General features: G+C 33.9%; 1 protein-coding gene across 1 annotated transcript in view; it reads left to right on the plus strand.

Annotated features, from left to right (window-relative positions):
• ZNF804A (zinc finger protein 804A) overlaps positions 1–26,103 on the plus strand; it is a 348,171-nt gene that overhangs the window by 271,064 nt on the left and 51,004 nt on the right. Inside the window, exon 2 of the mRNA XM_023212463.1 lies at positions 5,081–5,224. Coding sequence (XP_023068231.1) covers positions 5,081–5,224 — 144 coding nt within the window. The remainder of the gene's footprint in view (positions 1–5,080; positions 5,225–26,103) is intronic.

Consider the following 26,103-nt stretch of genomic DNA (forward strand, 5'->3'; position numbering starts at 1 on the left):
ATGTTTCTGCAGGAAATAAACACTAGGGAGTCCTGTTTTCCATCATGTTGCTGACATTGACCCTCTTTCCTAATGCACTCATTTTCAAGACAAAAAGGGCAGTCCTAATATTATTTATTTGTTATTTGTTGAATGTTTGCTAATGCTGGGCTCTGCTAAAAGCTCTGAAAATAAAAATGTAAGGAAAACAGGTACAAATTCTTTCCCTCAGAGAGCTCACACTTGTCAGGGAAGGTTACTTGTATATACCCAATTAAGAATACCTTTGGAAAGAGTCCATATGCGATGATGAGGCCACTATGAAGTGCATCATGTTGGAAAATAATGTTTGTCCCTTCAAGGTTCTACTTTGGTGCTATTCATATTTTAGTATTGGGGGATATATTGTCCTTGGGGTGTGGGTAAACCATTAACTTCTCTATTTCACTTTCCTGCCTCCAAACTTTATTGTACTGCCGAGTTGCTGTGGTCACGAATTAAGATTTGTGACTTTATAACTTGCAGGTATATGCATACTGCTTCCCTAAAAGAAAAGATTCAACCTTTACTATTTTTACATATATGTAAAAAGTGCTGGGTTAGAATGACCTGACTAGCTGCAGGAAGATTGTCCTTCTTTTTCACTTTGCGCCTTCACTCTCAGTGACACAGTACAAAAGCTGTACTCATAGTTCAATCTAGAATGGCTTTACCAGATAGAGGGTGAACATTTTGGATTGCATATATAAGAAGAGCTGTGCTCCTTTTTTCATCTCACTCAAATGTATCTCTTACTTTCTGCTGTGGGATGGAGGTATTTAATGTGTGCTTTATAATCTCAGTCAGTGCCTGTTTCAATATTAGCCACAATGAAAGAGAGGGGTCATGGAATGTGTCAGCCTAACTAGGAATGATTTTGTCTACATACATGTTTTTAAATGTATGATCAGTAACAATACATATGACTCCTTCCCTTAAGATGCACATACAATAATGAAGCCTTTTTTTCACTCTGCTAATGTTTTCTAGAACACAGCCTTGATTCCTTAACTGCACTTAACATCAACTTGAAAGTCTGGCTCAAATGTTTGTAATTGTGCTATCGCTTGCAAACTTAAATTCGGCCATGCTATGTTTCTTTTAATAACTTAGAGGAGGATAGAGATAGAAAGCAACAGAACACACACATATATCAAAATGTTAACAATAATTTTATTTAAGTGAAAATCGTATGTCTTTTATTATAGTTTTGTAACTTTTCTATAGTTATAAACATTTTTAAAATTGAAGCATAATTTTAATTTTTTTCTGAAAAATAAATTGTAATGAGAAATAAAGCAAAGAGATGGGGAAATACAGAATAAAAGAGACTAAGAAGCATAGAAGATGGTGATGCATGGGCCTTAATGGAATTTTGTTTTGAACAACCCATTTTTAAATATTGGAGATTGGAGCTATTTGCACACACTGACTGGGATATTTGATGACAATACAAAATGATCGTGGTTTCTCTACTGTTTTTGTTTATTTGTTTCGATCTGGTATTGCTTTTGTGATTATGCTTTTTAAAAGTCATTCTAATTTAGAGATATATACTGAAATATTTACAGAAAAAGTGATATAAAGCTGGGAATGCATTTAAAAATTATTTGGGCAAGATGAAAGGGTATGAGATGGGATAGTATACAATAAATCAAGATTGACCTTGAGTTCATAGTTACTGAGGCTGATTAGTGGATACATAGGGATGATTATACTCCTCTCTCTTTTTTACATGCTTAAAAGTTTAGAAATAATTACATACTATGAAGAAGAATTTTGGGTTTAAATATGGAGTGAACATTTGCTCATTATATCCTGGAGCTACTTAACTTTCCTGTGCTTCATTATTTCCGTCTGTAAAGTGAGGAAATGAAAAGAATCAGGATTAAATGAGTTAATACATACAAATTATTCATCAGTGACTGACCCTAAATAAACACTAACTAAATGTTAGCTATAGTTACTTTTAAAGTACTGTTTTTATTTTCAAATCTAGGCTGAAGCTAATATTTTTAAAGAATGCAATTTGACCAAGAAATCTGTTCCACTGAAAACTTTCCCACCTATGTAGATGGAGTAAACAGAAACCAATTATTGCTTCTCTAGAGGAATATCAGTCTTATTAAAAAAAAAACTTACACTATAATAAGAGCTAATCAAATATTTATAGAGAGGAAGTAGCTTTATTGTAGTTATAATGAATGAGGAAAATCAACTATGTACCATGAAATTTCTGTTAGTTTAAGATTGTTTAAGATTGTCCAGAGAGCTAATTCAACTTTAATCCCAAAATTATTTCCATTTCTTATATTGATTAGAAAGTTATCTCTGCCTCAAATGCTTTAGCCATGAAATCATATTACTTAATTTTTGTTTCCTTTAAATTGACTAATCCATAAAGTTTTATTTTGAAGATTTTATTGAAAATTCAGTAAGCAATCTGGATCTATATTACTTACTTTTACCCTTTTAAACTAAGTGTTTTTAACATATTGGAAGAATCAATTAGTGTAAGTAGGAATAATTGACAAATTTGCTGAGAAATGGTTTATTGTTTACTGAAATTGATGGAATTATGCATAAACAATTAAGTTATGTTGTGATTTATCACTGTCTTAGTTCATTTGTGTTGTTCTAAAAGAATACCTGAGGCTGAGTAATTTATACAGAAAATAGATTTTTTTGACTCATGGTTCTGCAGGCTGTACACGAAGTATGGTGCTGTCATGTGCATCTGATAAGGGCCTCAGGCTGCTTCCACTCACGATGGAAGGGGAAGGGGAGCTGGTGGGTGCAGATCTCACATGATACAAGAGGAAGCAAGAGAGAGCTACAGGAAGATGCTAGGATCTTTTTAACAACCAGCCCTCAAGAAAATTAATATAGCAAGAACTTACCTCAATCCTCCATGGAGGGTGTTAATCTATTGATGGAGGATCTGCCTTTATCACCCAAACACTTCCCATTAGGCCCCACCTCTAGCATTGAAAATCACTTTTTAACATGAGGTTTGGAAGCGGAAATTATCCAAACTATAAGAGTCACCTTTGTTGTGCAGTTGATATAACTAATAAAACATAACAATAGATTATTGTCTTTAAAATAAGAAAGTAACCTATGTATTATGGCAAATGTATGCATTGATTACTACAAAGTATGCATCCCAAATTATGGTGAACTTTATTATATGTGATGTATGCATGAATATACAGTGCAATAATATAAGTAAAGTATTAGTCATGTATTAAATTATTGGTGAACCACTTTTCAGTATTGTAGAAATAATTTAAACAAATTGCTTTAATTTCATACTATGAGTCCTTTCTAGTTTGTGTGTTTAAGGAGGGTAAGTGCCATTGCCATATAGAGGACTACAACATTTTATTTATAAATATCAGTGCTAAAAGTGTGTTTTATAGTAGTACATAAGAGACTTGACTATATAGTTATGATGATTTTTTTTTTTTTTGAGGCAGAGTCTTGCTCTGTCACCCAGGCTAGACTGCAGTGTCATGATCTCAGCTCACTGCAACCTCTGCCTCCCAGATTCAAGCAATTCTCCTGCCTCAGCCTCCGAGTAGCTGGGATTACAGGTGCCTACCACCACCCTTGGCTAATTTTTGTATTTTTAGTAGAGACAAGATTTTACCATGTTGGTCAGGCTGGTCTTGAACTCTTGACCTCAAGTGGTCCACCTGCCTAGGCCTCCCAAAGTGCTGGAACTGCAGGCATGAGCCACGGCACCAGGCCTAGTTATTTTGAATTTTAAAGGAGTTGTATATAAGATAATCTGGAAGTTAGAAATATATGTTACAGTGAGGTCTGACGTTTAGGTATTCTTCACATCGTGAATAATGTTTAAACGTGGAAACATTGTCCAATTTTCACTTCTTCAGTGAAATAATTGGACAATGTTTCCATGTGTAAACTTAATTCATGCCTGGCAACATTGAATTGAACACTGCATCTGTTGAGGGGCTCAGGTTGCTTCTGCTTATGGCAGAAGGGGAAGGGGAACCAGCAGGTTCAGGGATCACATGTGGCAAGAGGGAGCAAGAAAGAGCTTCAAGGAGGTGCTAGACTCTTTTGCCATTATTTGTGAAATTTACTTCACTGACATTTAAGTAAGCATGAAAATAGCAAGTAATTTATCTTAAATGTAACTTAAAACACACGGTCAACCATTTGGCTATTTTATGCATTGTAAACAAAAGCTAATGATGACGGGCTATATGTTCATCTTCTCAGAGGTTTGGTTATATCACTGTCTTTATTTACTGTGAGTATGATGAAAACAATCTGCTTTTGCAGTTTAATCCCTTCAATTTAGGTAAATAACTGAAATAACCTGCAGAAAAGTGTTTTATTTTCCAAGAAATAGAGATTATTTTAATGTTCATTCTAAATTGATATGGGTCAGGATAAAAAAATTAGTCAAGTTAAATGCCTAGTTGGAATAAATAATAAGTTACTAGATAGACAATTAAGGAAACAAACAAAATACAAAACTTGTATATTTGTGCACAAATACAGACCTTTTCAAACAGAACACATTTTACATGTTCAGAATAGAAAAATTTTCTGTTAGCTGAGTCATTGCCAGGAATCCACAGTTGAATCAAGATAGCTATGTGATTTTCAGTTTTTTGTTTTTTGTTTTGAAACAGAGTCTCCCTCTGTCACCCAGGCTGGAGTGCAGTGGCCAGATCTCAGCTCACTGCAAGCTCCACCTCCCGGGTATACGCCATTCTCCTTTTCAGTTTTTATGCTAACCTAGCATAGGAACTTGTTCAATCAAGGACTTCTATTTATTTCTATCATTTGCATTTCTCCACCACATTTGTACTATTTTTCTGTTACTTATCTTAGCTTCTTCTGTTAGCCTTTTAATTTTTAAGTCATTATTTATTCTAACTTGGTTTTCTAGTATTTGCTTTATTTTCCTCTTTGCTGTATTCTGTTTCTAGCTCTCATTATTGTACTACAGTCGACAACTGTTAGAACAAAGTAAACACAGGGGAGAGCTAATTGTATCCTTCCTTGAAATTTTATTTTTCAGGACTATGCTGAGAAGGAAAATACCATAGCAAAAGCTCTGGAAGATCTGAAGGCAAATTTTTACTGTGAACTCTGTGACAAGCAGTACTATAAGCACCAGGAGTTTGACAATCACATTAACTCATATGACCATGCTCACAAGCAGGTAAGAAAGAGATGGGCAAAACTTCTGCTATTTCTGGACTTGTGTAATATTTTTAATTGTGTAGACTCTATGAATATGATATGATACTCTGATTTAATTTAATTCATTGTACAGTTTTGAAATATATCATTCTGGGATAATAATTTGATGACTTACAGCAAAATCCTTTTTTTTCCTTTAAGAAAAAAGGCACCTGTAGCAAAGTCTGAAATAAATAACATAAAGAAATACTATTCAATTGCCTTTATATGAGTAAAAGTGTTTTGAAAACAATATTCTACAAGTGATGATCCTCTTATTGTCTTCAAATGTATTGTTTTAAACATTTAAATCAATAATTTATGCATTATTTTATATATTATTGCATGTTATTTATAAATATAATATATAAATATGTTTATCAAAGTTAAATAAAATTTAACATAGTTTATCATAGAAAGCATTTTGGATTTAAACTACCATGAAAAAATGTGAAAAAAGAGTTGGTATGCTACAAATGGTCCTAGGTTGTTGATTGACTACTTAATATATCTATGGTTTTGTTTATTTTAATGTTTTCATTTTATTGTCAATTGTAAATCCCAGATTAATTATTGCTATCAATTATAAATCCAAGATTTTACAACACTCTATGTAAATGAGTTTAAAAAGTATTAGCATTAATTTATAAACATTTTCTATTTTAGCTACCACCCTCAAATACCATGCTGAGTATTCATTTTGGTATGAATTTAAAGATACATTTTTAAGCAGTTGAACTTGCCTTAACTTTCTGTTATATCAGAGTTAGTTAATATAAGAAAGAAAAAGTAGGGAAAGTGATCATGTTAAACGATAATGAACCAATTGTGTGTACTTTCTTTTGCTGTCAATCCTGCAATCGTTCATATCAACTACACTGTGCTTGGAGAGGATGGTGTAGGGAAGAATTTATCCTTCAATTACATACCTCACCAATTAATGCATACTTAGCTTAGAGATCTGTCCTTGCCTTTCTTTCCCCTGGTAATAGATCTATTTTATGCAGATAAATGTTACATGCAAATCATTATCTTAAGCTACATATGCACTAATAGTTACATTATTATTATAAAAACATAGGAAATAGCTTTACATAATAGGAAATACAGTATTTTAAGGATAACTATACATCTCGATATTCTGAGATGGTCTCACTTTCTACCACTGTCCCGATTTAATTATGAAGAGTTCTTATTTGGATAATAAATAATATGGCATAATATGTATGTTTGTGGAAAAGCAGCAATGTTTTTAGGTACTTTTTAAAAGATGGAAGTCTAAAGGCAATGGCCTAGTTAATGTAATTCTTCATGCTAGTATAATGTAAAGTTAAGAGCTATATGTCACATAGAGTTTGGATATTTTTGCCCTTGGAATCTCATGTGGAAATTTGATCCCTGATACTGGAGGTAAGACCTAAAGGGAGGTGCTTGGATCTCTGGGCTGATCCTTTATGAATGGCTTGGTGCCATTCTCATGGCAATGAGTGAGTTGTCACTTTTACTTCCCAGGAGAACTGTTTGTTAAAAAGAGCCTGGTACCTGCTCCCTCTCTTTCTTGTGCCCTCTCTGGCCATTTGATCTTCCCATGCTGGCTCCCCTTCCCTTTCTACCATAAGTGGAAGCAGACTGAAGTCCTCACCAGAAGCAGATGCTGCCCTCACGTTTTTTGTGTAGCCTGCGGAACTGTGAGCCAAATCAGCCTCTTTTCTTTATAAATTACTGAGCTTCGGATATTTCTTTATAGCAACACAAATGTACAGAGACAGTGTCCATCATAAATCAGCAATAAGTACTTAATTCTCAATTTCAAACTTTCTAAGTGATTCTTTCATATAACAAGATAATTAAAATAGTTCTCAGTACAAGTATGACACTCTGAATTGAGTGGCATACTGTTAATCATTGAGATTAAAAAAAAAAGAAAAGAAAAAAAAAAAGGAAAGCTGAGAATCCGGAAAAAAAAAATTCCTCTAGACTTCTTCATCTGCCCTTAAAGTAAAATCGTAGTTGTGTCTGTCCTCTCACCTGGCAGCCTATAGGCAATTCAGAGTTATTTTCCCTGTAAGAGATTTGTCACACTGATGCTATGAAGAGATAGAAAAGGGAATGATTGCCTTATTGCTGCTGCCCCTCAAGCATCTTGATTTTTGCTTTAGTGGTTTCAATGTAACTGAAATACCTCCCAACAGGCACTGAAGTGACCTTCACTTCAGCAAGTCAAGATTCAGTGCTTTGCAGCATGCTGTTTTGTTCTGCCCCAGAGGAAGTCAAGGTCAGGCCAGGTTGTTGGAATGTTTTGTTTCTGCAAGGACTTCTATTGCTATAGAAATGAAACAGATTTAGTCCCAAATTTGAGCATTTCATAATAATGTAAACTGCTGTTTAGTGGTCTGACACTTGAAGGAGTTACTTCTTGATATTTGGTAATAGAAATATTCATTTGTGGGGAAAAATGTACTAAAACTTAATTTAAAAGTAGGAGATACCAGTAAGATAATGCACAATACAATCACTTCAAATATCTTCCCTGGGATTTTTTGGTGTGCGTGTGGTGTGTACTTCAATCTAACTGAACGTCTGATGGTTTTTATTTTACCATTTAGAGCATTGTTCTCTTAGGACAAATTAAAGACGTATAGTTTGCTCCTACAGAGCCCTCAAATTCAAAAATATTTTTGCCCCAAGAAATGTACACAGGCACACCCATTTACATATATATATAGCTAATTATAAAAGTGTCCTGTTTTGACATTTTTAAAGCCATAATTGGGATTGCAATAAATTGTATATTTTGTCTTGAGTATGCACCAGACTCTGGATAATCAGTTCTAGCATCTGAAATAATGCCATTTTCATACACCTTCCCTGAGTCAACTTTATGGTTCTTCCTTCCCTTCCTTCTGCCATCTCCTTTCAGGTGGATGGCTGTCTATTAACTCAGCACCTGTGGAGGGTAGGGAGCAAAAACTAAAACTGTAAGCAAAGATTTCTGTCCTGTTACCTAAATATAATTATTCCTCACCCCCTCCAAAAAAAAGAATACAAGAGATAAATGCGTCTAATTTTACATATTTCATTTTATAAATTCAACTAAGAACTGTAATCCAATAAAAGTCCTGCCACGTTTAGTTTTTACCACTGAAACTTTTATATGTATTTAAAAAAAACTATAAGAAAGCCAATTAGAGTCAAAGTGATGCATATTTATTTTTATTTTAATAATCATTTATTAACTCTTGGGAGTATATTCTTTTTATAGTTTACGTGATGACTTGGTTGGTGGTATCAATGAAACTGTACAGCCTTATTTTACTATTTTATTTTTAATACACTTTATTAATGACCATCCTTTAACAAACACATTTTCTCAGAATAAATCTGCTTGGTGAAATAGTTTGTGAATTTATTGTACCCTTTATCCTGTATAGATTTACTTATACTTTATTTTATTTTAAAGAAATTGCGATACTTTATGGAATTATTCTTAGTAAGTTCAAAATTTTAAGAAGAAAATTCATCCAGGAAAAAATAGGCAAAATCTAATATTACCATCATGTGGAGATTTGAGAACAGTACATCCCGAGAATCAAAATTTTTATCTCCTACTAATCCTATCAAGAACCAAACCATAAATTATCTGCTGAAAGGATTATCTCATAATATATTTAAAACTATTCTGGCACCTATAGAAACTAAGATGTTATGATTTTTGCTCTCTATGGTAGGAGATAGATATGGTAAATAGCAAGAAAACTTTAATTCTAGTTGAATATGAGAATAAGTAGAGAAGTTTTTTAAAATAGCATTCCCAGAGTCTGGTATAGGTCCATGCTACCTTCTTGCTTTGAAGCTTTCCAGAAAATTGTAGTATGAGGCCAAGGTTAGAAAAGAGAGTCAAAATGCCGAGGATCATGAGGTTACTGTCACTTGCCCTTTGATGATGTTTCATCCTTCTATGATGTAGAAGAAAGAGTGAAGTACATCTCTTCTTGTTCCAGAATACTTGTTGAAAAAATAATATGAAGAAAATAAAGAGAGAAACAAAGAGAATGGAGAGAAGCAGTTAAGCAAGTGTATTGTGTTCTCCTCTTGCAGGCATTGACCCATAGAGGGGGAGATGCATTACAGACATACAAAGAAAGTAGAGACTCTGGACAGAAAGTGTCTTTTGGGCAACTTGTTCCACACCAATTTGTAACTCAGCCAATATCAATCTCAATTTGGCAGCAGAATGTGTTATGCAACAGACTTTGTTGGTTGGCCTTCCCAGATTGCTGTGTTTAAATTTTCCATTAATGTTGCCAAGAGTTTCTTTTTTACTCTCTTGAGAGGACTCATAAGATAACTGATTTGAGACCTGGTGATCCTGCTACAGATAACAAAGAAATGCAGGTAGTTTATGTGAGCCAAAGAGTGGGATTGAGGGCACAACTAGACTCAGAGATGTCTATTTTGCCAGTAAGAACTACCACAAAGCTGGGTTTGAGTCACCTGAAGAAGGTTACTGAGTCTTCAATCAAAGCTTTAAAAACATACAATGGGCTATACCAGATTCTGACGTCAATAATGGAGGTAACAATATGATATGTGACTAGAGGAATCAGGTATTTTATACAAAAAGTGTAAGGATTTTGGTTGTCAAAAGGACTTATAAGCCATCTCTTGGCCCTGGGCATGCCCCCAAACTAAGAATATTTGGAAGAAGAAGGGGTCACAAATAAGAACTTGAAGATACTTGGCAGTTATCTCAAAAAACTTGTCAGTAAATTATGTATCTAAAATATGTTGGAATACTATTCATTTTCTACATCTCAGTGGAGGATAGCTCAGGTAAATATGAAGGTAATTTATTTAAAAAATAAGAAAGCAAAAATGTATTTTCACATTTGTGATGTATATAAATTTTTCACCCAATTTTACACATATTTTACCAATGAGCACTATTATTATTGTTGATAATAAAAATATTTATATTTTTATTCTTTAAGCTATGGCATCACCAGGGCATACCCAAATTTTCAGAACTTTTCAAATTATATGAGATTTGATAATGAATAAACAGTCTATGGAATGGTTCACTTATTATGCTTACCTATTATAATATTTACCTATATTTAAGAATAAGATGAACTACACTTAGAATTCATCAACTGGTGTCTTAAACATAACTCACACACAATAACCTGGATAATTTATGATAACAAATTATGTCTATACTACTACAAATAAAATAATGCTTCATGGAGTACCAGAAACAAAGAAAACAAGAAGATGGTTTGATATATTTGTGTGTGTTGTGTGTGTGAGAGAGAGAGAAAGAGAAAAATAATCTACATTCTTTATTCACCAATACATACATTTGCAATCTTAGTAATTTGAGTTTGAAAATACTATAAATAATTAGTATCTCCATGAGCACCTTTGACAAATGAGAGTTCTGACAGTCTTTAACTCACTTAAATTATATAAAATTGACTTCTTTATTATGGTCACACTGTAGGAAAGCATAAGATAGGGAAGTTTTCAACCTCATTTCCAATAAACGTTTCTTTCTTTTTTTTATTTTTAAGCTTTTATTTTATCACTCTTATCAAACACACATTCAGAAAGCATACCAACCTTGCACCTATGGTAAGTCAATTTACAACAAAACTGAACAAGGCAATTGTGTTTACAGAAAAAGTCTTCAGCAAAAAGGTATGCCATAGAGTCAACTGAAACACATTGTTCATACTTTTTAGGAATATAGGAAAGTGGAAAATAAAAGTCCTTTGCTGTTCAGCAGGAAAAAGAGTCTAAAAGACGATTTAAGAAAATAATTTTTTGGTACTGACACACATCTACATATATAGTCTCACTTAGTTTTTGTCTTGTTTTTGTTTTAAACAAAACCTCACAAACAATGAGACATCACAAAGAATACAGAACCATAGTACCAAGAAATGCCAAGACCAATATGCTACTGAAACATCTGGTGGAAATGTTACAGACAACTATTCACTAGGTATTGTAACATTCTTGTGGTTCTGAGGTGAAAGTAAACCAACAAGAGAGATTACTCCTTGTAACTGGCTTTGGTTTAAGCAATTTTTCACAGTTTTTTCTAACCAAACCTTCTTATAAAAAATGTAGCAATTACATGTTACTGAGGGAAAATACTAGTAGGTTTTAATATTTGCAACCAGCTATTTCAGCTGACACAGATTCCATCAACTGTTAACATTTATTGATCATAATTAGATTTTATAAGAGTGATCAACAGATAGCAAAGATGGAGCCCTTTTGGGAAAAGAATAAAATCCCTTATACCCCAGATTTGTCACTGTTAAGAGGTTATAAAGGAATGCTAAATTATTTAAGATATTTCAAAAAAATTAAAAATGGAAGAGTAAGTTATGCTGGAAAAGATATAACAGCTTTACCCTCTGCAAAGTAAATGATCTACAGAGATGCAGTTTAACTTTTTTTTTATTACAATAAACATACCTCCATAACGTGCTGTAACTGTGCAGCTAGTTATTTTCTTTGTACAAAATTCTTTTTACTGAATATTTCACTCATCTATGCTTTTTCAAGCTGCTATTGTTAAGACACATTTTGTTTTTTAAATTTAGACTTAAGAGAAGTTATAATATAGGCAAACACAAGCTATTGTGTAACCTAGTGTCATCAATTCTTCATCTGTTGAAATTCTTTTGTGTCTTAATAATCAATTATTCTATGGACAGACAACTTGTTTTTGAGATCTCATGTTTCTTAGTTTGTTGTGTGCTGCTGTAGCATATTACATTGAGACTGAGTATTTGTTTGGATAGAAATTTATTGGCTGACATGTCTGGAAGCTGGGAAGTTCAAGATTAAGGAGACAACGTCTCCTGTGGGCCTTCTTGCTGTGTCATCCCATGGTGGAAGACAGAAGGGCAAGACAGGGCAAGAGGGTGCCCCATTCACTCTTTTATAACAACATCAATGCCACCCATGAAGGCAGAAGCCCTCATGGCCTCATCATCTCTTAAAGGTCTCATCTTTAAATATTGTTACATGACAATTAAATTTCATTATAAGAATATGATGAATTCAGGATATGGCAAAGAATGAAGATCACTGACATAGAGAAGATAGTTGAAACCCAATCCAAGAATTCTAGGGAATAAAATGAAATGATACAGGAGATTATAGGTGAAATGTCCGTTTTAAGAAAGAATCAAAATGAGCTGATAGAGCTGAAAAACTCACTTCAAGAATTTCAGAATGCAATCCCAAGTATTAACAGCAGAATCGACCCAGCTAAGGAAAGCATCTCTCAGCTTGATGGCCTACTCCCTGAATTAACTCAGTCAGACAAAAATAAAGAGAAAAGAGTAAATGGAAATGAATGAAATTTCAGAGAAATATGTGATTATGTGAAGAAACTAAATCTATCACTCACTGGCATCCCTGAAAGACTGGTAGAGAAAACAAACAACTTGGAAAACATACTTCAGAATATCATTCATGAGAATTTTCTCAATCTTACTTAGACTTGAATCAACATTCAAATTACAAAAATGCAGAGAACAAGATATTACATAAGAAAACAATCTGCAAGACACATAGTCATCAGATTCTCCAAGGTTAAAATGAAAGAAAAACGATAATACTAAAGGCAGTTAGAGAAACATGGCAGTTCACTTATAATGGAAGCCCCATTAGGCTAACAACAAATTTTCAGCAGAAACACCAGAAGCTAGAAGAGAATAGAGGTCTATATTCAGCATTCTGAAAGAAAAAATTTACTAAGAGTTTTTTCTTTGTTAGTCTAGCTAGCCAAGCCAAGCTTCATAAACAAAGGAGGAATAAAGTATTTTTCAGACAAGCAAATGCTAATGAATTTCATAATGACCAAATAACCACCAGACCTGCCTTACAGGAAGTCCTGAAGGGAATGCTAAACATACAGGAAACACTATTGTTAGCCACTACAAAAACACACTTAGGTACATAGAACAGTAACCCTGCAAAGCATCCATATAAACAAGTCTATATATAACATCTGACAATATCATGGCAGGAACAAATCTTCACATATCAATACTACACTTGAATGTAAATAAGCTAAATGCCCCAATTAAAAGGCACAACATTGAAAGTTGGAGAAAAAGCAAGACCCAATGGTATGCTGGTTTCAAGAGATCCATCTCACATGCACTGACACCCATACACTCAAAGGAAAAGGAATGGAGAAAAATGTACCAAGCAAAGGGAAAACAGATAAAAGTAGAGATTCCTATTCTAATTTCAGACAAAACAGACATTAACACAACAAATATCAAAAAAGACAAAGAAGGATATTATATAATGGTATAGGGCTAATATCAACAAGATGATTACAAGAAGATCTAGCTATGCTAAATATGTACACATGCAACACAGGAGCACCCAGATTTATAAAGAAAGTTCCTAAAGAGTTATGAAGAAAGAGACTTCAATAACCATAACATAATACTGGAAGAATTCAATACCCCACTGACAATTTAGACAGATCATCGAGGTACAAAACTAACAAAGATATTCAGGACTTGAACTGAACATTTCACCAAATTGACCCAATAGATATCTATAGAGCATGCTACCCCAAGCAACGTTATATACATTCTTCTCATTTTCACATGGCACATACGATCATATAAAACAATGCTCAGCAAATTAAAAAAATAATAATAATATGAACCACACTCTTACAAAATAGTGAAATAAAAGTAGACATCAATTCTAAGAAACTTTCTCAAAACCATATACCTACGTGGAAATTAAACAACCTGCTGCTGATTGACTTTGGGTAAATAATGAAATTAAAGCAGAAATCAAGAAATTCTTTGAAACTAATGAGAAGTTGCAGTATACCAGAATCTCTGGGACACAGATAAGGCAGTGTTAAGAGGGAAGTTTATAGCACTAAATGCCCACATTAAAAAACTAGAGAGATCTCAAATTAACAACCTAATGTCACAGCTAAAGGAACTAGAGGAACAAAAGCAAACCAACCAGGAAGCTAGCAGAAGAAAAGAAATAACTGAAATCAGAGCTGAATTGAAAGAAACTGAGACATAAAAAGCCGCATAAAAGATCAACAAATCCACGATTTTGTTTTTGGAAAGAATAAATAAGATAGATCACTAGCCAGACCAACAAAGAAAAACAGAGATAAGATCTGAAATAACAAAACCAGGAATAAAAAAAAAGGATGTTACTACTGACCCCACAGAAATACAAAATGATCTTCAAAATGATCTTATAAACATCTGTGTCCACACAAGCCAAAAGAAATGGATAAATGCCTAAACACATACAACCATGCAAGATTGAACCAGGACAAAATTGAATCCCTGAACTGATCGATAATGAATTCTGAAATTAAATCAATAATAAAAAGGGTACCAACCAGAAAAAACCCAGATCAGACATATTCAAAGCCACATTCTATGAGGCATATAAAGAAGAACTGGTACCACTCCTACTGAAATTATTACAAAAGAATGAGGAAGAGAGATTCCTCTGTGACTCTTCTATGAGGCCAGCATCATCCTGATATCAAAACCTGTCAGAGACACAACAAAAAAAAAAGAAAATGTCAAGCCAATATCCTTGATGAAATAGATGCAAAAATTCTCATCTATGCAAAATCCTTTTGAATAGATGCAAAAATACTAGCACCAAATCCAACAGCACATCAAAAAGCTAATCCACCACAATCAATTAGGCTTTTTCTCTGGGATGCAAGGCTGGTTCAACATAATGTAAGTCAATAAATGTGATTCACCACATAAATAGAACCAAAACTAAAAAAACACATAATCATCTCAATAGATGAAGAAAAAGCATTTGATAAAATTCAACACCCCTTCATGTTAAAAACCCTCAACAAACCAGGGATTGAGGGAACATATTTCAAAATAATGAGGGCTTTATCACAAATCCACAGTGAACATCATACCAAATGGGCAAATGCTGGAAACATCCCCATTGACATCAGGAAGAAGACAAGGATGCACTCATTCACCACTCCTATTTAATATAGTACTGCAGGTATTTTAGTAGCCAGAGCATTCAGGCCAGAGAAAGAAGCAAAAGGCAGCCAGATAGCAAAAGAGAAAGTCAAGCTATCCTTGTATGCAGCCAATATGATGTCATACCTAGAAAACTCCATAGTCTCTGCCCCAAACCTCCTAGATCTGATAAACAACTTCAGCAAAGTTTCAGGATACAAACTCAATGTACAAAAATCAATAGCATTTCCATACATCAACATACAAGCTGAGAGCCAAATCATGAATACAACCCAGTTCACAATAACTACAAAAGGAATAAAACACCTAGGAATATAGGTAACCAGGGAGGTGAAAGATCTTACAATGAGAATTACACAACACTGCTCAAAGAAGTCAAAGATGACACACACAAATGGAAAAATATTTCATTCTCATGGGTAGGAAGAATCAATGTTGTTAAAATTGCCATACTTTCCAAAGCAACTTTCAGATTTAATGCAATTCCTACCAAACCACCAAAGATAGTCTTCACAGAACTAGAAAAAAAAAACTACTTTAAAATTCATATGGAGCCAAACAAGAGCCCAAATAGCCAAGGCAATCCTAATTTAAAAAATCAAAGCTGGAGGCATCACATTATCCCTTTTTAAACTATACTGTAAAACTATGGCAACCAGAACACCATGGTACTGATACAAAAACAGAACCATGGACCAGATTAGAGAACCCAGAAATAATACTGCACACATACAATCAACTTTCTTTATGCCATATATAAAAATTAACTAAAGATGTATTAAAGACTTAAATGTATAGCCTAAAGCTATGAAAACCCTGGAAGATAACCAAAGAAATAAAGATAATTCTGTACATAGGCCCTGGCAACGTTTTCATGATAAAGACCCCCAAACAAGTGTAACTAAACCAAAAATTGACAAATGGGATCTAATTAAAGAGATTTGCATGGCAAAATAAACTGTCAACAAAGAAGCAGACAACCTGCAGAATAGAAGAAAAGTACTTGCCAACTATATATCTGAAAACAGTCTAATATCCAGAATCTGTAAGGAAGTTAAGCAAATTTACAAGAACCAAAACAAACAACCCCATTAAAAAGCAGGCAAAAGACATGAACAGACACTTTTCAAAAGAAGATATACACATGGCCACGAAGCATATAAAAAATGAACATCACTAATCATTAGAGAAATGCAAATCAAAACCACCATTTCACACTAGTCAGATACCATTTCACACTAGTCAGAAAGGCTAAAAATCAAAAAATGACAGGTTCTAGCAAGGTTCCTGAAAAAAGGGAACACTTATACACTGCTGGTGTGAATGTAAATTAGTTCAACCACTATGGAAAACAATTTGGTGATTTCTCAAAGAACTCAAAGCAGAATTAACCTTTGACTCAACACTTTCATTATTGGGTATATACTCAAAGGAATATAAATATTCTACTATAAAGGACACACATGTATATGTTCATCGCAGCACTATTTGCAATGCCAAGACAAGAAATCAAGCTAAATGCTCATCAAAAGTAGACTGGATTAAAAAAATATGGTACATATACACCGTGGAATACTACACAACCACATAAAAGGATGAGATAATAGCCTTTGCAACAACATAGACAGAGCTGGAGGCCATGTATCAGTCCGTTTTCACTCTGCTGATAAAGACATACCTGAGACTGGGAAGAAAAAGGGGTTTATTTGGACTTACAGTTCTGTATGTCTGGGTAGGTCTCAGAATCATGACTACAGGTGAAAGGCACTACTTACACGGCAGTGGCAAGAGAAAATGAGGAGCAAGCAAAAGCAGAAAACCCCAGTAAACCCATCAGATCTTGTGAGACTTACACACTTTCACAAGAACAGCACAGGAAAGACTGGGCCCCATGGTTTAATTACCTCCCTGAGGATCCCTCCCACAACATGCCTGAATTCTGAGAGATACAATTTAAGTTGAGATTTGGGTGGGATACAGTCAAATCATATCATTCCAACCCTGGCCTCTCCAAATCTCATGTCCTCACATTTCAAAACTAATCATGCCTTTCCAACAGTCTCCCAAAGTCTCAATTCATTTTATCATTATCCCCCAGAAGTCCACAGTCGAAAGTCTCGTCTGAGACAAGGCAAGTGCCTTCTGCCTATAAGCCTGTAAAACCAAAAGCAAGCTAGTTTCTTCCTAGATACAATGGGGGTACAGATATTGGGTAAATACAGCCATTCCAAATGGGAGAAATTGACCAAAACAAAGGAGTTACAAGGCTCGTGCAAGTCTGAAATCCAGCTGGGCAGTAAAATCTTAAAGCTCCAAAATGATCTCCTTTGACTCCAGGTCTCACATCTAGGTCATGCTGATGCAAAAGGTCGATTTCCTTAGTCTTGTGGAGCTCAGCCCCTATGGCTTGGTAGGGTACAGCCTCCCTCCCAGCTGCTTTCACAGGCTGGCATTGAGTGTCTGTGGCTTTTCCAGTCACACAGTTCAAGTTGTCAGTGGATCTGCCATTCTGGGATCTGGAGGATGGTGGCCCATCTCTCACAGCTCCATTAGGGGGTGCTCCAATAGAGACTCTGTGTGGGGGCTCCAATCCCACATTTGCCTTCTGCACTGCCCTAGCAGAGGTTCCCCATGAGGGCCCTGCCCCTGCAGCAAACTTTTGCCTGGGCATCCAGACATTTTCATACAACTTCTGAAATCTAGGCAGAGGTGCCCAAACCTCAATTCTTGACTCCTATGCACCTGCAGACTCAACACCATGTGAAAGCTGCCAAGGCTTGGGCTTGCACCCTCTAAAGCCACAGGCCAAGCTGTATGTTGGCACCTTTCAGTTGTGGCTGGAGCAGCTGGGACACAGGTCCCCAAGTCCCTAGGCTTCACACAGCTTGAGAACCCAGGGCCTGGCCCACAAAACAACTTTTTCCTCCTAGGCCTCCAGGCCTGTGATGAGAAGGGCTGCCATGAGAGTCTCTGACATGGCCTGGAGACATTTTCCAAGTGGTTTTGGGGATTAACATCAGGCTTTTTGCTACTTATGCAAATTTCTGCAGAAAGCTCGAATTTCTCCCCAGAAAGTGAGATTTTCCTTTCTATCACATACTCAGGCTGCAAATTTTCCAAACTTATATTCTCTGCTTCCCTTATAAGCTTGAATGCCTTTAACAGCATCCAAATCACCTCTTAAATGCTTTGCTGCTTACAAATTTCTTTTGCCAGATACTTTAAATCATCTCTCTCAAGTTGAAAGTTCCACAAATCTCTAGGGCAGGGGCAAAATGCCACCAGTCTCTTTGCTAAAACATAACAAGAGTCACCTTTGCTCCAGTTCACAATGGGTTCCTCATCTCCATCTGAGATTACCTCAGGTTAGACCTTATTGTACATACCGCTATCGCCATTTTGGGCCAAGTCATTCAACAAGGTTCTAGGAAGTTCCAAACTTTCCCACATGTTCCTGTCTTCTTCTAAGCACTCCAAACTTTTCCAACTGCCTGTTACCCAATTCCAAAGTTGCTTCAACATTTTTGGGTATCTTTTCAACAAAACCACTGTTGGTACCAATTTACTGTATTAGTCCATTTTCACACTGCTGATAAAGACATAATCGATACTGAGAAAAGAAAAGAGGTTTACTTGGACTTACAGTTCCAAATGGCTGGTGAGGTCTCAGAATCATGGTTGGAGGTGAAAGAAACTTCTTACATGGTGGTAGCAAGAGAAAATGAGGAGGAAGCAAAAGTGGAAAACCCTGATAAACCCATCAGATCTTGTGAGACTTATTCACTATCACAGAACAGCACAGGAAAGACCAGCTCCCATGATTCAATTACCTACCCCTTGGTCCCTCCCACAATACATGGGAATTCTGGGAGATACAATTCAAGTTGAGATTTGAGTGGGAACACAGCCAAACCATATCAGGCCACTATCTTTAGTGAATTAACACAGGAACAGAAAACCAAATACCACATGAAGTCACTTATAAGAGGGAGCTAAACACTGATTATATATGGACACAAAGAAGGAAAAAACAGACACCAGGGACTACTTGAGAGTGGAGAGTGGGAGTAGGGTAAGGGTTGAAGAATTACCTATTGGTACTATGCTTATTACCTGAGTTACAAGACAATCTCCGTAAGAAACCTCCTCTACATGCAATTTACCTATATTACAAACCTGCACATGTACCCTTGAATTTAAAATAAAAGTTAAAAAAAAATTTTTAAGGAAAATTTAGAAAATTTTGCTATGTAAAAATAATTCTGCATAGATTTTACCTTGGGATATATTTAAATATGATTATTTAATTATGATAATAAGCACATGAAAGTAATTATAAAATTTTATATGAGAAGTAAAACAGAATTTCAAGCGAAGTTATCCATGAATTTTTCCTAATTCTCAAATTCTACCACTCATTTCCATTCTCTTCCTAGGTTTTGAAAATCAAATCTGTAAGAGATGTAATATATATGTGACTATTGAAAAGCACATGCAGAAACCATTTTCAGGATATGGTACACTGTGCCCTTGGTTCCACTAAAGCATCCATCTTGTTATTTAGATCCCTTGCTCAGTTTGATTCTCTGATCTCTCTGTTGGTATGTATTCTAAGCATAGACATCTCATCCCAAAGTGATGAATACAAACTTTGAAGAATTTTACCTGAATCTATACTGCAATGCTATAAAGTTTAAACATCACTATGTCAGAATCATGGAGTCCAGAACTACTCCTAAGCTGTAAATGCTGCCTAGAAAAAGAGAACAGAGTTTCAGGCACTGGAAACTCAGGAATTTTGTGGTTGTTGTTGTTGTTGTTTCTTTGTTTTACTTATTGGAGGCATGTGAAAAAAAGAAAAAAATGGTAGAAAAGTTAGAACATGAGAGGGGAAGAGAATACCTATCCTCTGCTTTTCTTAATAAATCAAATTACTCTTACACACTGATTTTGTTCAAAGACTAAATTTTAAAGCTATTTACATTTCATGAATTGCTATTTCTTTTCACTTTTTATAAAAAGTGTTTCTGTGTATGTGTGCATAAGTTTGTGATCTGAAAAAAAAAAACTGTTTATTTTACCCTAAAAACAAAACCATTTTTCTATTCTGTGTGTGTGTGCATATTTTAGACAGACATTATTTTGCACTCCACATTATTCACTCCAACATTGTCAACAGCGTGTATTTTAGTTTTTGCAAAATTTGTTTAATAATCATGTTAATGGATTCAAAATTTCTCTTCATTTATTTCTTTTTCTTTTTACTTAAACATTTCCTATTGTTTGATTTGAGTTTCTTTTGGTATTTAAATTTTGGGGTACTGATAATTAAGTCTGATAATTAAGTTACTGATAATTAAGTTCGATATTTAAATATTTAACCTTGTTTTAAGACCCTAAAAATGTATATGAAATAAAGAAAATATGTTAATTTTTCTTTGATTTAAAAATGTACGATGATCTAATTGAGATCTGATGTACTAATTTTCTAGAAAGCAATTTTCAAAAATTGTCACACATGTCAGACCTTCTATAAGTACTTTTATTCTTACTATTGTCAAAATAAATATTTTTAAGTGCTGTGAATCATTTGATGGAAAATTTAATTACTAGTATAAAAATACCACTTGCCTGCACGTTCTGCACATACATCCCAGAACTTAAAGTAAAATTAAAAAAAAATATTTGAAATTATTTTTCTATTAAAGCTATAGTATATTAAAAATATGTATGTTAACATGCATATTTTTAAAGTATAGATATAGATATATATTACTGAGTATTAAAGCTGCCCACACACACACACACATTTGTGTGTATGCGTTTTAATAGGAAAATCATTGTCACTGCTACTTAATGTTGCTTCTTATTCACTTGCATGCCTCACTAAATACGTAGTACCCAAACATACACCAGAAAGGCACATAAAATACAGTAAATTTAAAAATCTATTGAAACATATATCTTAATACAAAAATCATTTTCTTCATATGGTTTTTACTAAGTAGGAAACTTAAACATGAAATGATACAATTATTCCCCAGTTTTCACACCTGCTCAAATTTTTTCTAAGTGTTTTTGTAACAATTTGGAAAACATTGCCCATTTACTTAGTCCAAGATAACTGCTTATATTTTTGTAAAACAAGCAGATATTAATGTAGAGAGGTTGATACCACTTCAGTGATATTCTTTGGGGTAACCAAAGATAATGGTCAGATCATTAGCATGATCAGTTCCAATCAAGAAAGTATGATTCATGTCACAAAAATCTGCTAACAAAATCCTCCACACAATGTTAAAAAAAAAACTTCTTTTCATAGCTATTAATTTTTAAAAATATAAATGTGTTGCCTTATTCAACAAAAAATATTTGCTAAAAGCTTTTATGATTTTGTTGACAAGAAGAAATGCTAGATGTTAACCCCCAACTTTATTTTCACCACAGACATTGCTGTGGGCTGCAGAAGCTCATTTGCCCTGGAGTCCTTAAGGAAAGCTATCAACAATGTTGCAGTCCAAATGTAATTCACATAGTAGGTTCAGGTAAGACTACAAAATTGAAGTGAGTTCAGTTTCTGCTTCTTAGAAGCAAATGCTTCTTGGAACTGAATGGCACTGAAGAATATAAGAGAAGCAAAGAGAAAATGAAAGCACATAGAGGCTTTAGATCTCATTAACCCTGGATATATAGCAAGAAGTCATTTTTGCTCATATATATTCTGAATATTTATTTTCTATTTTGTAACTGTAATTCTCCAAGATACTTCACTCTAGTTACTAAATAATGGTTAATAGTAACCATATTTAAATATAACAGTCCTTGAGAATAAATTGTTTCCTTCCAAAATTAATTATTCCTTAAAATTCACTTCAGTTTAAAAAATTGATGTTTTGTATATAATTCTTTAAATATTTTATTATATCTGACTTATATTCTATAATATCTGGTTCATTATATATTACATATAACATATAGATTATTTACACGGTAGTATATGTGCCTAATATATATTACATATTATACATCTATGTTATTCATATATTATACACATTATATGTTGCACACAAACGCAGATACCTACACTTAATCAAGGAGGTTTTACATCATGTATGCCACCATTATGAGAACAAAAGATAAAATAGTAAGCAATATAAACACAATCTTGGTTTAGTTCCTCCATTTCCCACAATTAGATCTTGTATTAAAAATTCAAATTAATATAAGCCAGAAACTTTGTTTCTGCAGGCTTTGGAAATTTACCTTTCTTTAATGCCAAGCTGACGTTCTCCATAGGTCCCACTATGCTTGTCAGCAGGAAGTTTACTTTTCCTGTCCCATGAACAAAGTATTGCAATGATTTCTAAAATATGGTTAAATATTTAAAAAGCTGCCCGAATTGTTCTTTGTCACTTTAGTCTTGCTCTATACTCTGGTTTTACTCCGGGCATCTGAACTCAGAGTATCTTCTTCAGACAGTTACATCTTCCACTCCATTACGTTATACCTGTTGGCAGGGAGCTCTACAGACGTCTCCTAAACTTAGTTAAAATCATAATGGAATGCTTAATAAAATTTTACTGCATTATGCTCTTTGGAAATAATAGAAAGAAATTACAGAGTAAAAAAGAAAAACTCAACATGTCTATTTGACATATTTTTTCTGATGTTTACAGGTCTGTAGGGAACCACTTACTGTGATTCTTTTTTCTCAGCCTCCACTCTACTTGACAAAGGGTCCACTTTTTTCTCTAATTTCAAAGCACAGTCCTATGTTCTTTCTACTGAGACTCTAGGGTACTGAAGCTAAATTAATGGCAAACATATTTTTTGTTTGTTAGGCTTGTCCAGATTCTTTATATACCTAACAATCGACAAATAATTAACTTTATCCAGGATTAACAATATTTACATTTTAAAGAGGAATAGTGTCTTTCTTAGTTCTCTAAAAGCTCATTAATTTAAAATTATAAAGTGGCATGACCTTGACCAAACCATTAGTGACATTGCAGTGTTTGTCCTGAAACAAAAAATGACCTGATATCCATATTTCTAGAAAAACTAAAACTGCTTATATTAGAACAATGTGCTCAAGTTGTGGAAATAACAGAAAGAAATTACAAGGAGAAAAAAAAAAACTATTTGACAGTTTACTACTGAATTTTTTACACGTGGGTAGCATAGGTTTTCTGCAGGAACTTCCCTTTCTTCTCTTCATCAATGTTTATTTTATAATTATTAGTTTTGAAAATCAAAGCAACATGTCCACACTAATTTTGCTCTTTTCAATGAGATTCTAGTACAAAGAATATTAATATGTCACACAGAAAGCAATTTTCTTTCAAATTTTTTTCACCTAGTAAATATTTGGTGAGAAAAGTATTCCTAAAATACAAATCTTTGTTCAGTAATTTTAGCGGAGCCCAGCCCCATGGTGTGTCAGCACTTAGAGTTAGAGAAAAACAAGGGTGATGTGCATTTTTGGGGTTGTTGAAAGACTATGTGGGCTCAGTGCGAGAGGGTAAGAAATGACAGAAGAGGAAAGATATCATAAGCATTCGCCTCCACCTTCTAATCCATTCCTCACATTGTTTTGTTTGTTTGTTTGTTTTTGTTTTTGTTTTTGTTTTTTTTGGAGGGTGTCTTGTTCTGTTGCCTAGGCTGGAGTGCAGTGGCATGATCTCGGCTTACTTCAACCTCCGCCTCCAAGGTTCAAGCGAACCTCCTGCTTCATCCCCTCTAGTAGCTGGGATTACAGGCACACACGACCATGCCCAGCTACTTTTTGTATCTTTAGTAGAGACAGGGTTTCGCCATGTTGGCCAGGCTGGTCTGGAACTCCTGATCTCAGGTGATTCACCTGACCGGTCTCCCAAAGTGCTGGGATTACAGGCATGAGCCACCGCGCCCAACCGTGTTCTTTGTTTGAAAGCAAATATACACACAAACCTGAAGTTCTTACCTCGTGTCTCTTTATCAAAGAGTGTTTTAATTCTGCCTCGTTGTATTTATGATTATATTTTGTTCATTATTGCCTGTGTTATAATCAATGTTGATAGTTTCACTGTTTTTTCATAAAGCAAACATTATATAAAGAAAGGCTAGAGGCTAAACTTTTGAGTTAAAAATAATGTATCATATTTTTCCACTGTAACTGGATAAACATTTATCACACCTAAAGTTTAGAAACACTCTGTAAAATACGCTGTGATAGTCACTTGAAGATATTTAATCTTTTATTTTCAATTTAATATATAAAAGACATTGTTTACAATTATATATTAAAATATTCTCATTCTAAAAATTAGAAAACATTATCATGTAAAAATAACATATGTATCTGTTGATAATACTTTTTAAATGTGTTTGCTCCCTGATATATGAAAAATTTGGTAAGATAACTTGCTCTAACATGAGTCCTAACCTACTTAGGACTCAAAGTAAATTGCTAATCATTTATATATTCAGTTGTTGTTTTAATGCTTAGATCATTATAGAAGTATTTATTAATTTACACCGTAAATTTTCAAGCACTGAGTTTATAGGCTTGTAAGATTAATTTATTTTGTTGTAGAAGTATATCATATAATCATTTTATTAAGTCTGCAAATTGCTAGGATCATTATACGCATCAAATGTTAACTTTTCAAATGTAAGTGTTTAAACTTTTACTTTATAAATTAAATTTATACTTTCCCAAACCTTTGCTCAGACATGGCCTGTAATAGCCCTGAGGGACTAAATTTCACCAATGAAGGGTAAGAAAATAAAGATATTCTGAAATATTTCATAATCTTATTACATGTTTATTTTAAAGCTACTAATTAATAATGGATAACATGTTTTAGAATTCTATGTGAGGTACACAATATTTGAAGGGGTTGAATTATTGATCATATATTGTCTGAGTCTTCATAGACTTTGTGAAGACCAGGTTTGAGATATCATTGATGAGACTGTGCATCAATTCCTTAATATATACTGAATGTTTTTCGTCATATTGGAGTCTTAGATATAGTTTCATTTTATTCCCTGGACCAGTGGCTAATTGACACATGGTAACTAAGTCTGTAACTCCATGCTTTCAAGAGACTGAATGATCTTTAAATACAAGAAAGTAGTCGATTCAGAATGTCTAGCAAGTGCCCATAATGCTGAGCACATAATATTCTTCTATAAATAAAAAGGTCTAGTCATAAAATCTTCCAATTTCTTATCATTTTTATGACACTCTTTTGAGGACAACAATACATTATTAATTACAAGAAGATCATGTTTTGGTAGAAGCTTATCCCATTTCAGTTACTGATGCTATAAATAATAAAACCAAAGGTGACAAAACACTCCTTTATGCTGCATTAAGCTTTACTCGGTGAGGGGTATGCCAACCCACATGCCATTAAGAAAAAATCAATACTGTTGGTTTAATATGTGTTCATATTATTATATATACACCAAATTTATTAAATTTAAATGCTACATGAAATGTTTCCTATGAATATTTTGTCTCAAATAACTTGAATACATATATTTTAATCATTACTGATATATTTGTAGTCATTTTTACTTTTAAAAAATTTTTATTAACATATTTTTATTAGCATACTTTTGTCCTTTTAATTCTGTTGGCTTGTTTTTATTTATTTCTCTACTACCCTTCCTTTTATTTTTCCGCTAGTTTCAAAAATCTAGATTATACTTTTATTATTTACTAATTACCCTTGATCTTTAATACACATCTATATATTACTATATTCATAAAATTATTATATATTACATGCTAAGCTAATATACTTATCTTTATGTATTT

The sequence above is a fragment of the Piliocolobus tephrosceles genome, chromosome 11 (genome assembly GCF_002776525.5).
Source record: "Piliocolobus tephrosceles isolate RC106 chromosome 11, ASM277652v3, whole genome shotgun sequence".
Classification (NCBI taxonomy): Eukaryota; Metazoa; Chordata; class Mammalia; order Primates; family Cercopithecidae; genus Piliocolobus; species Piliocolobus tephrosceles.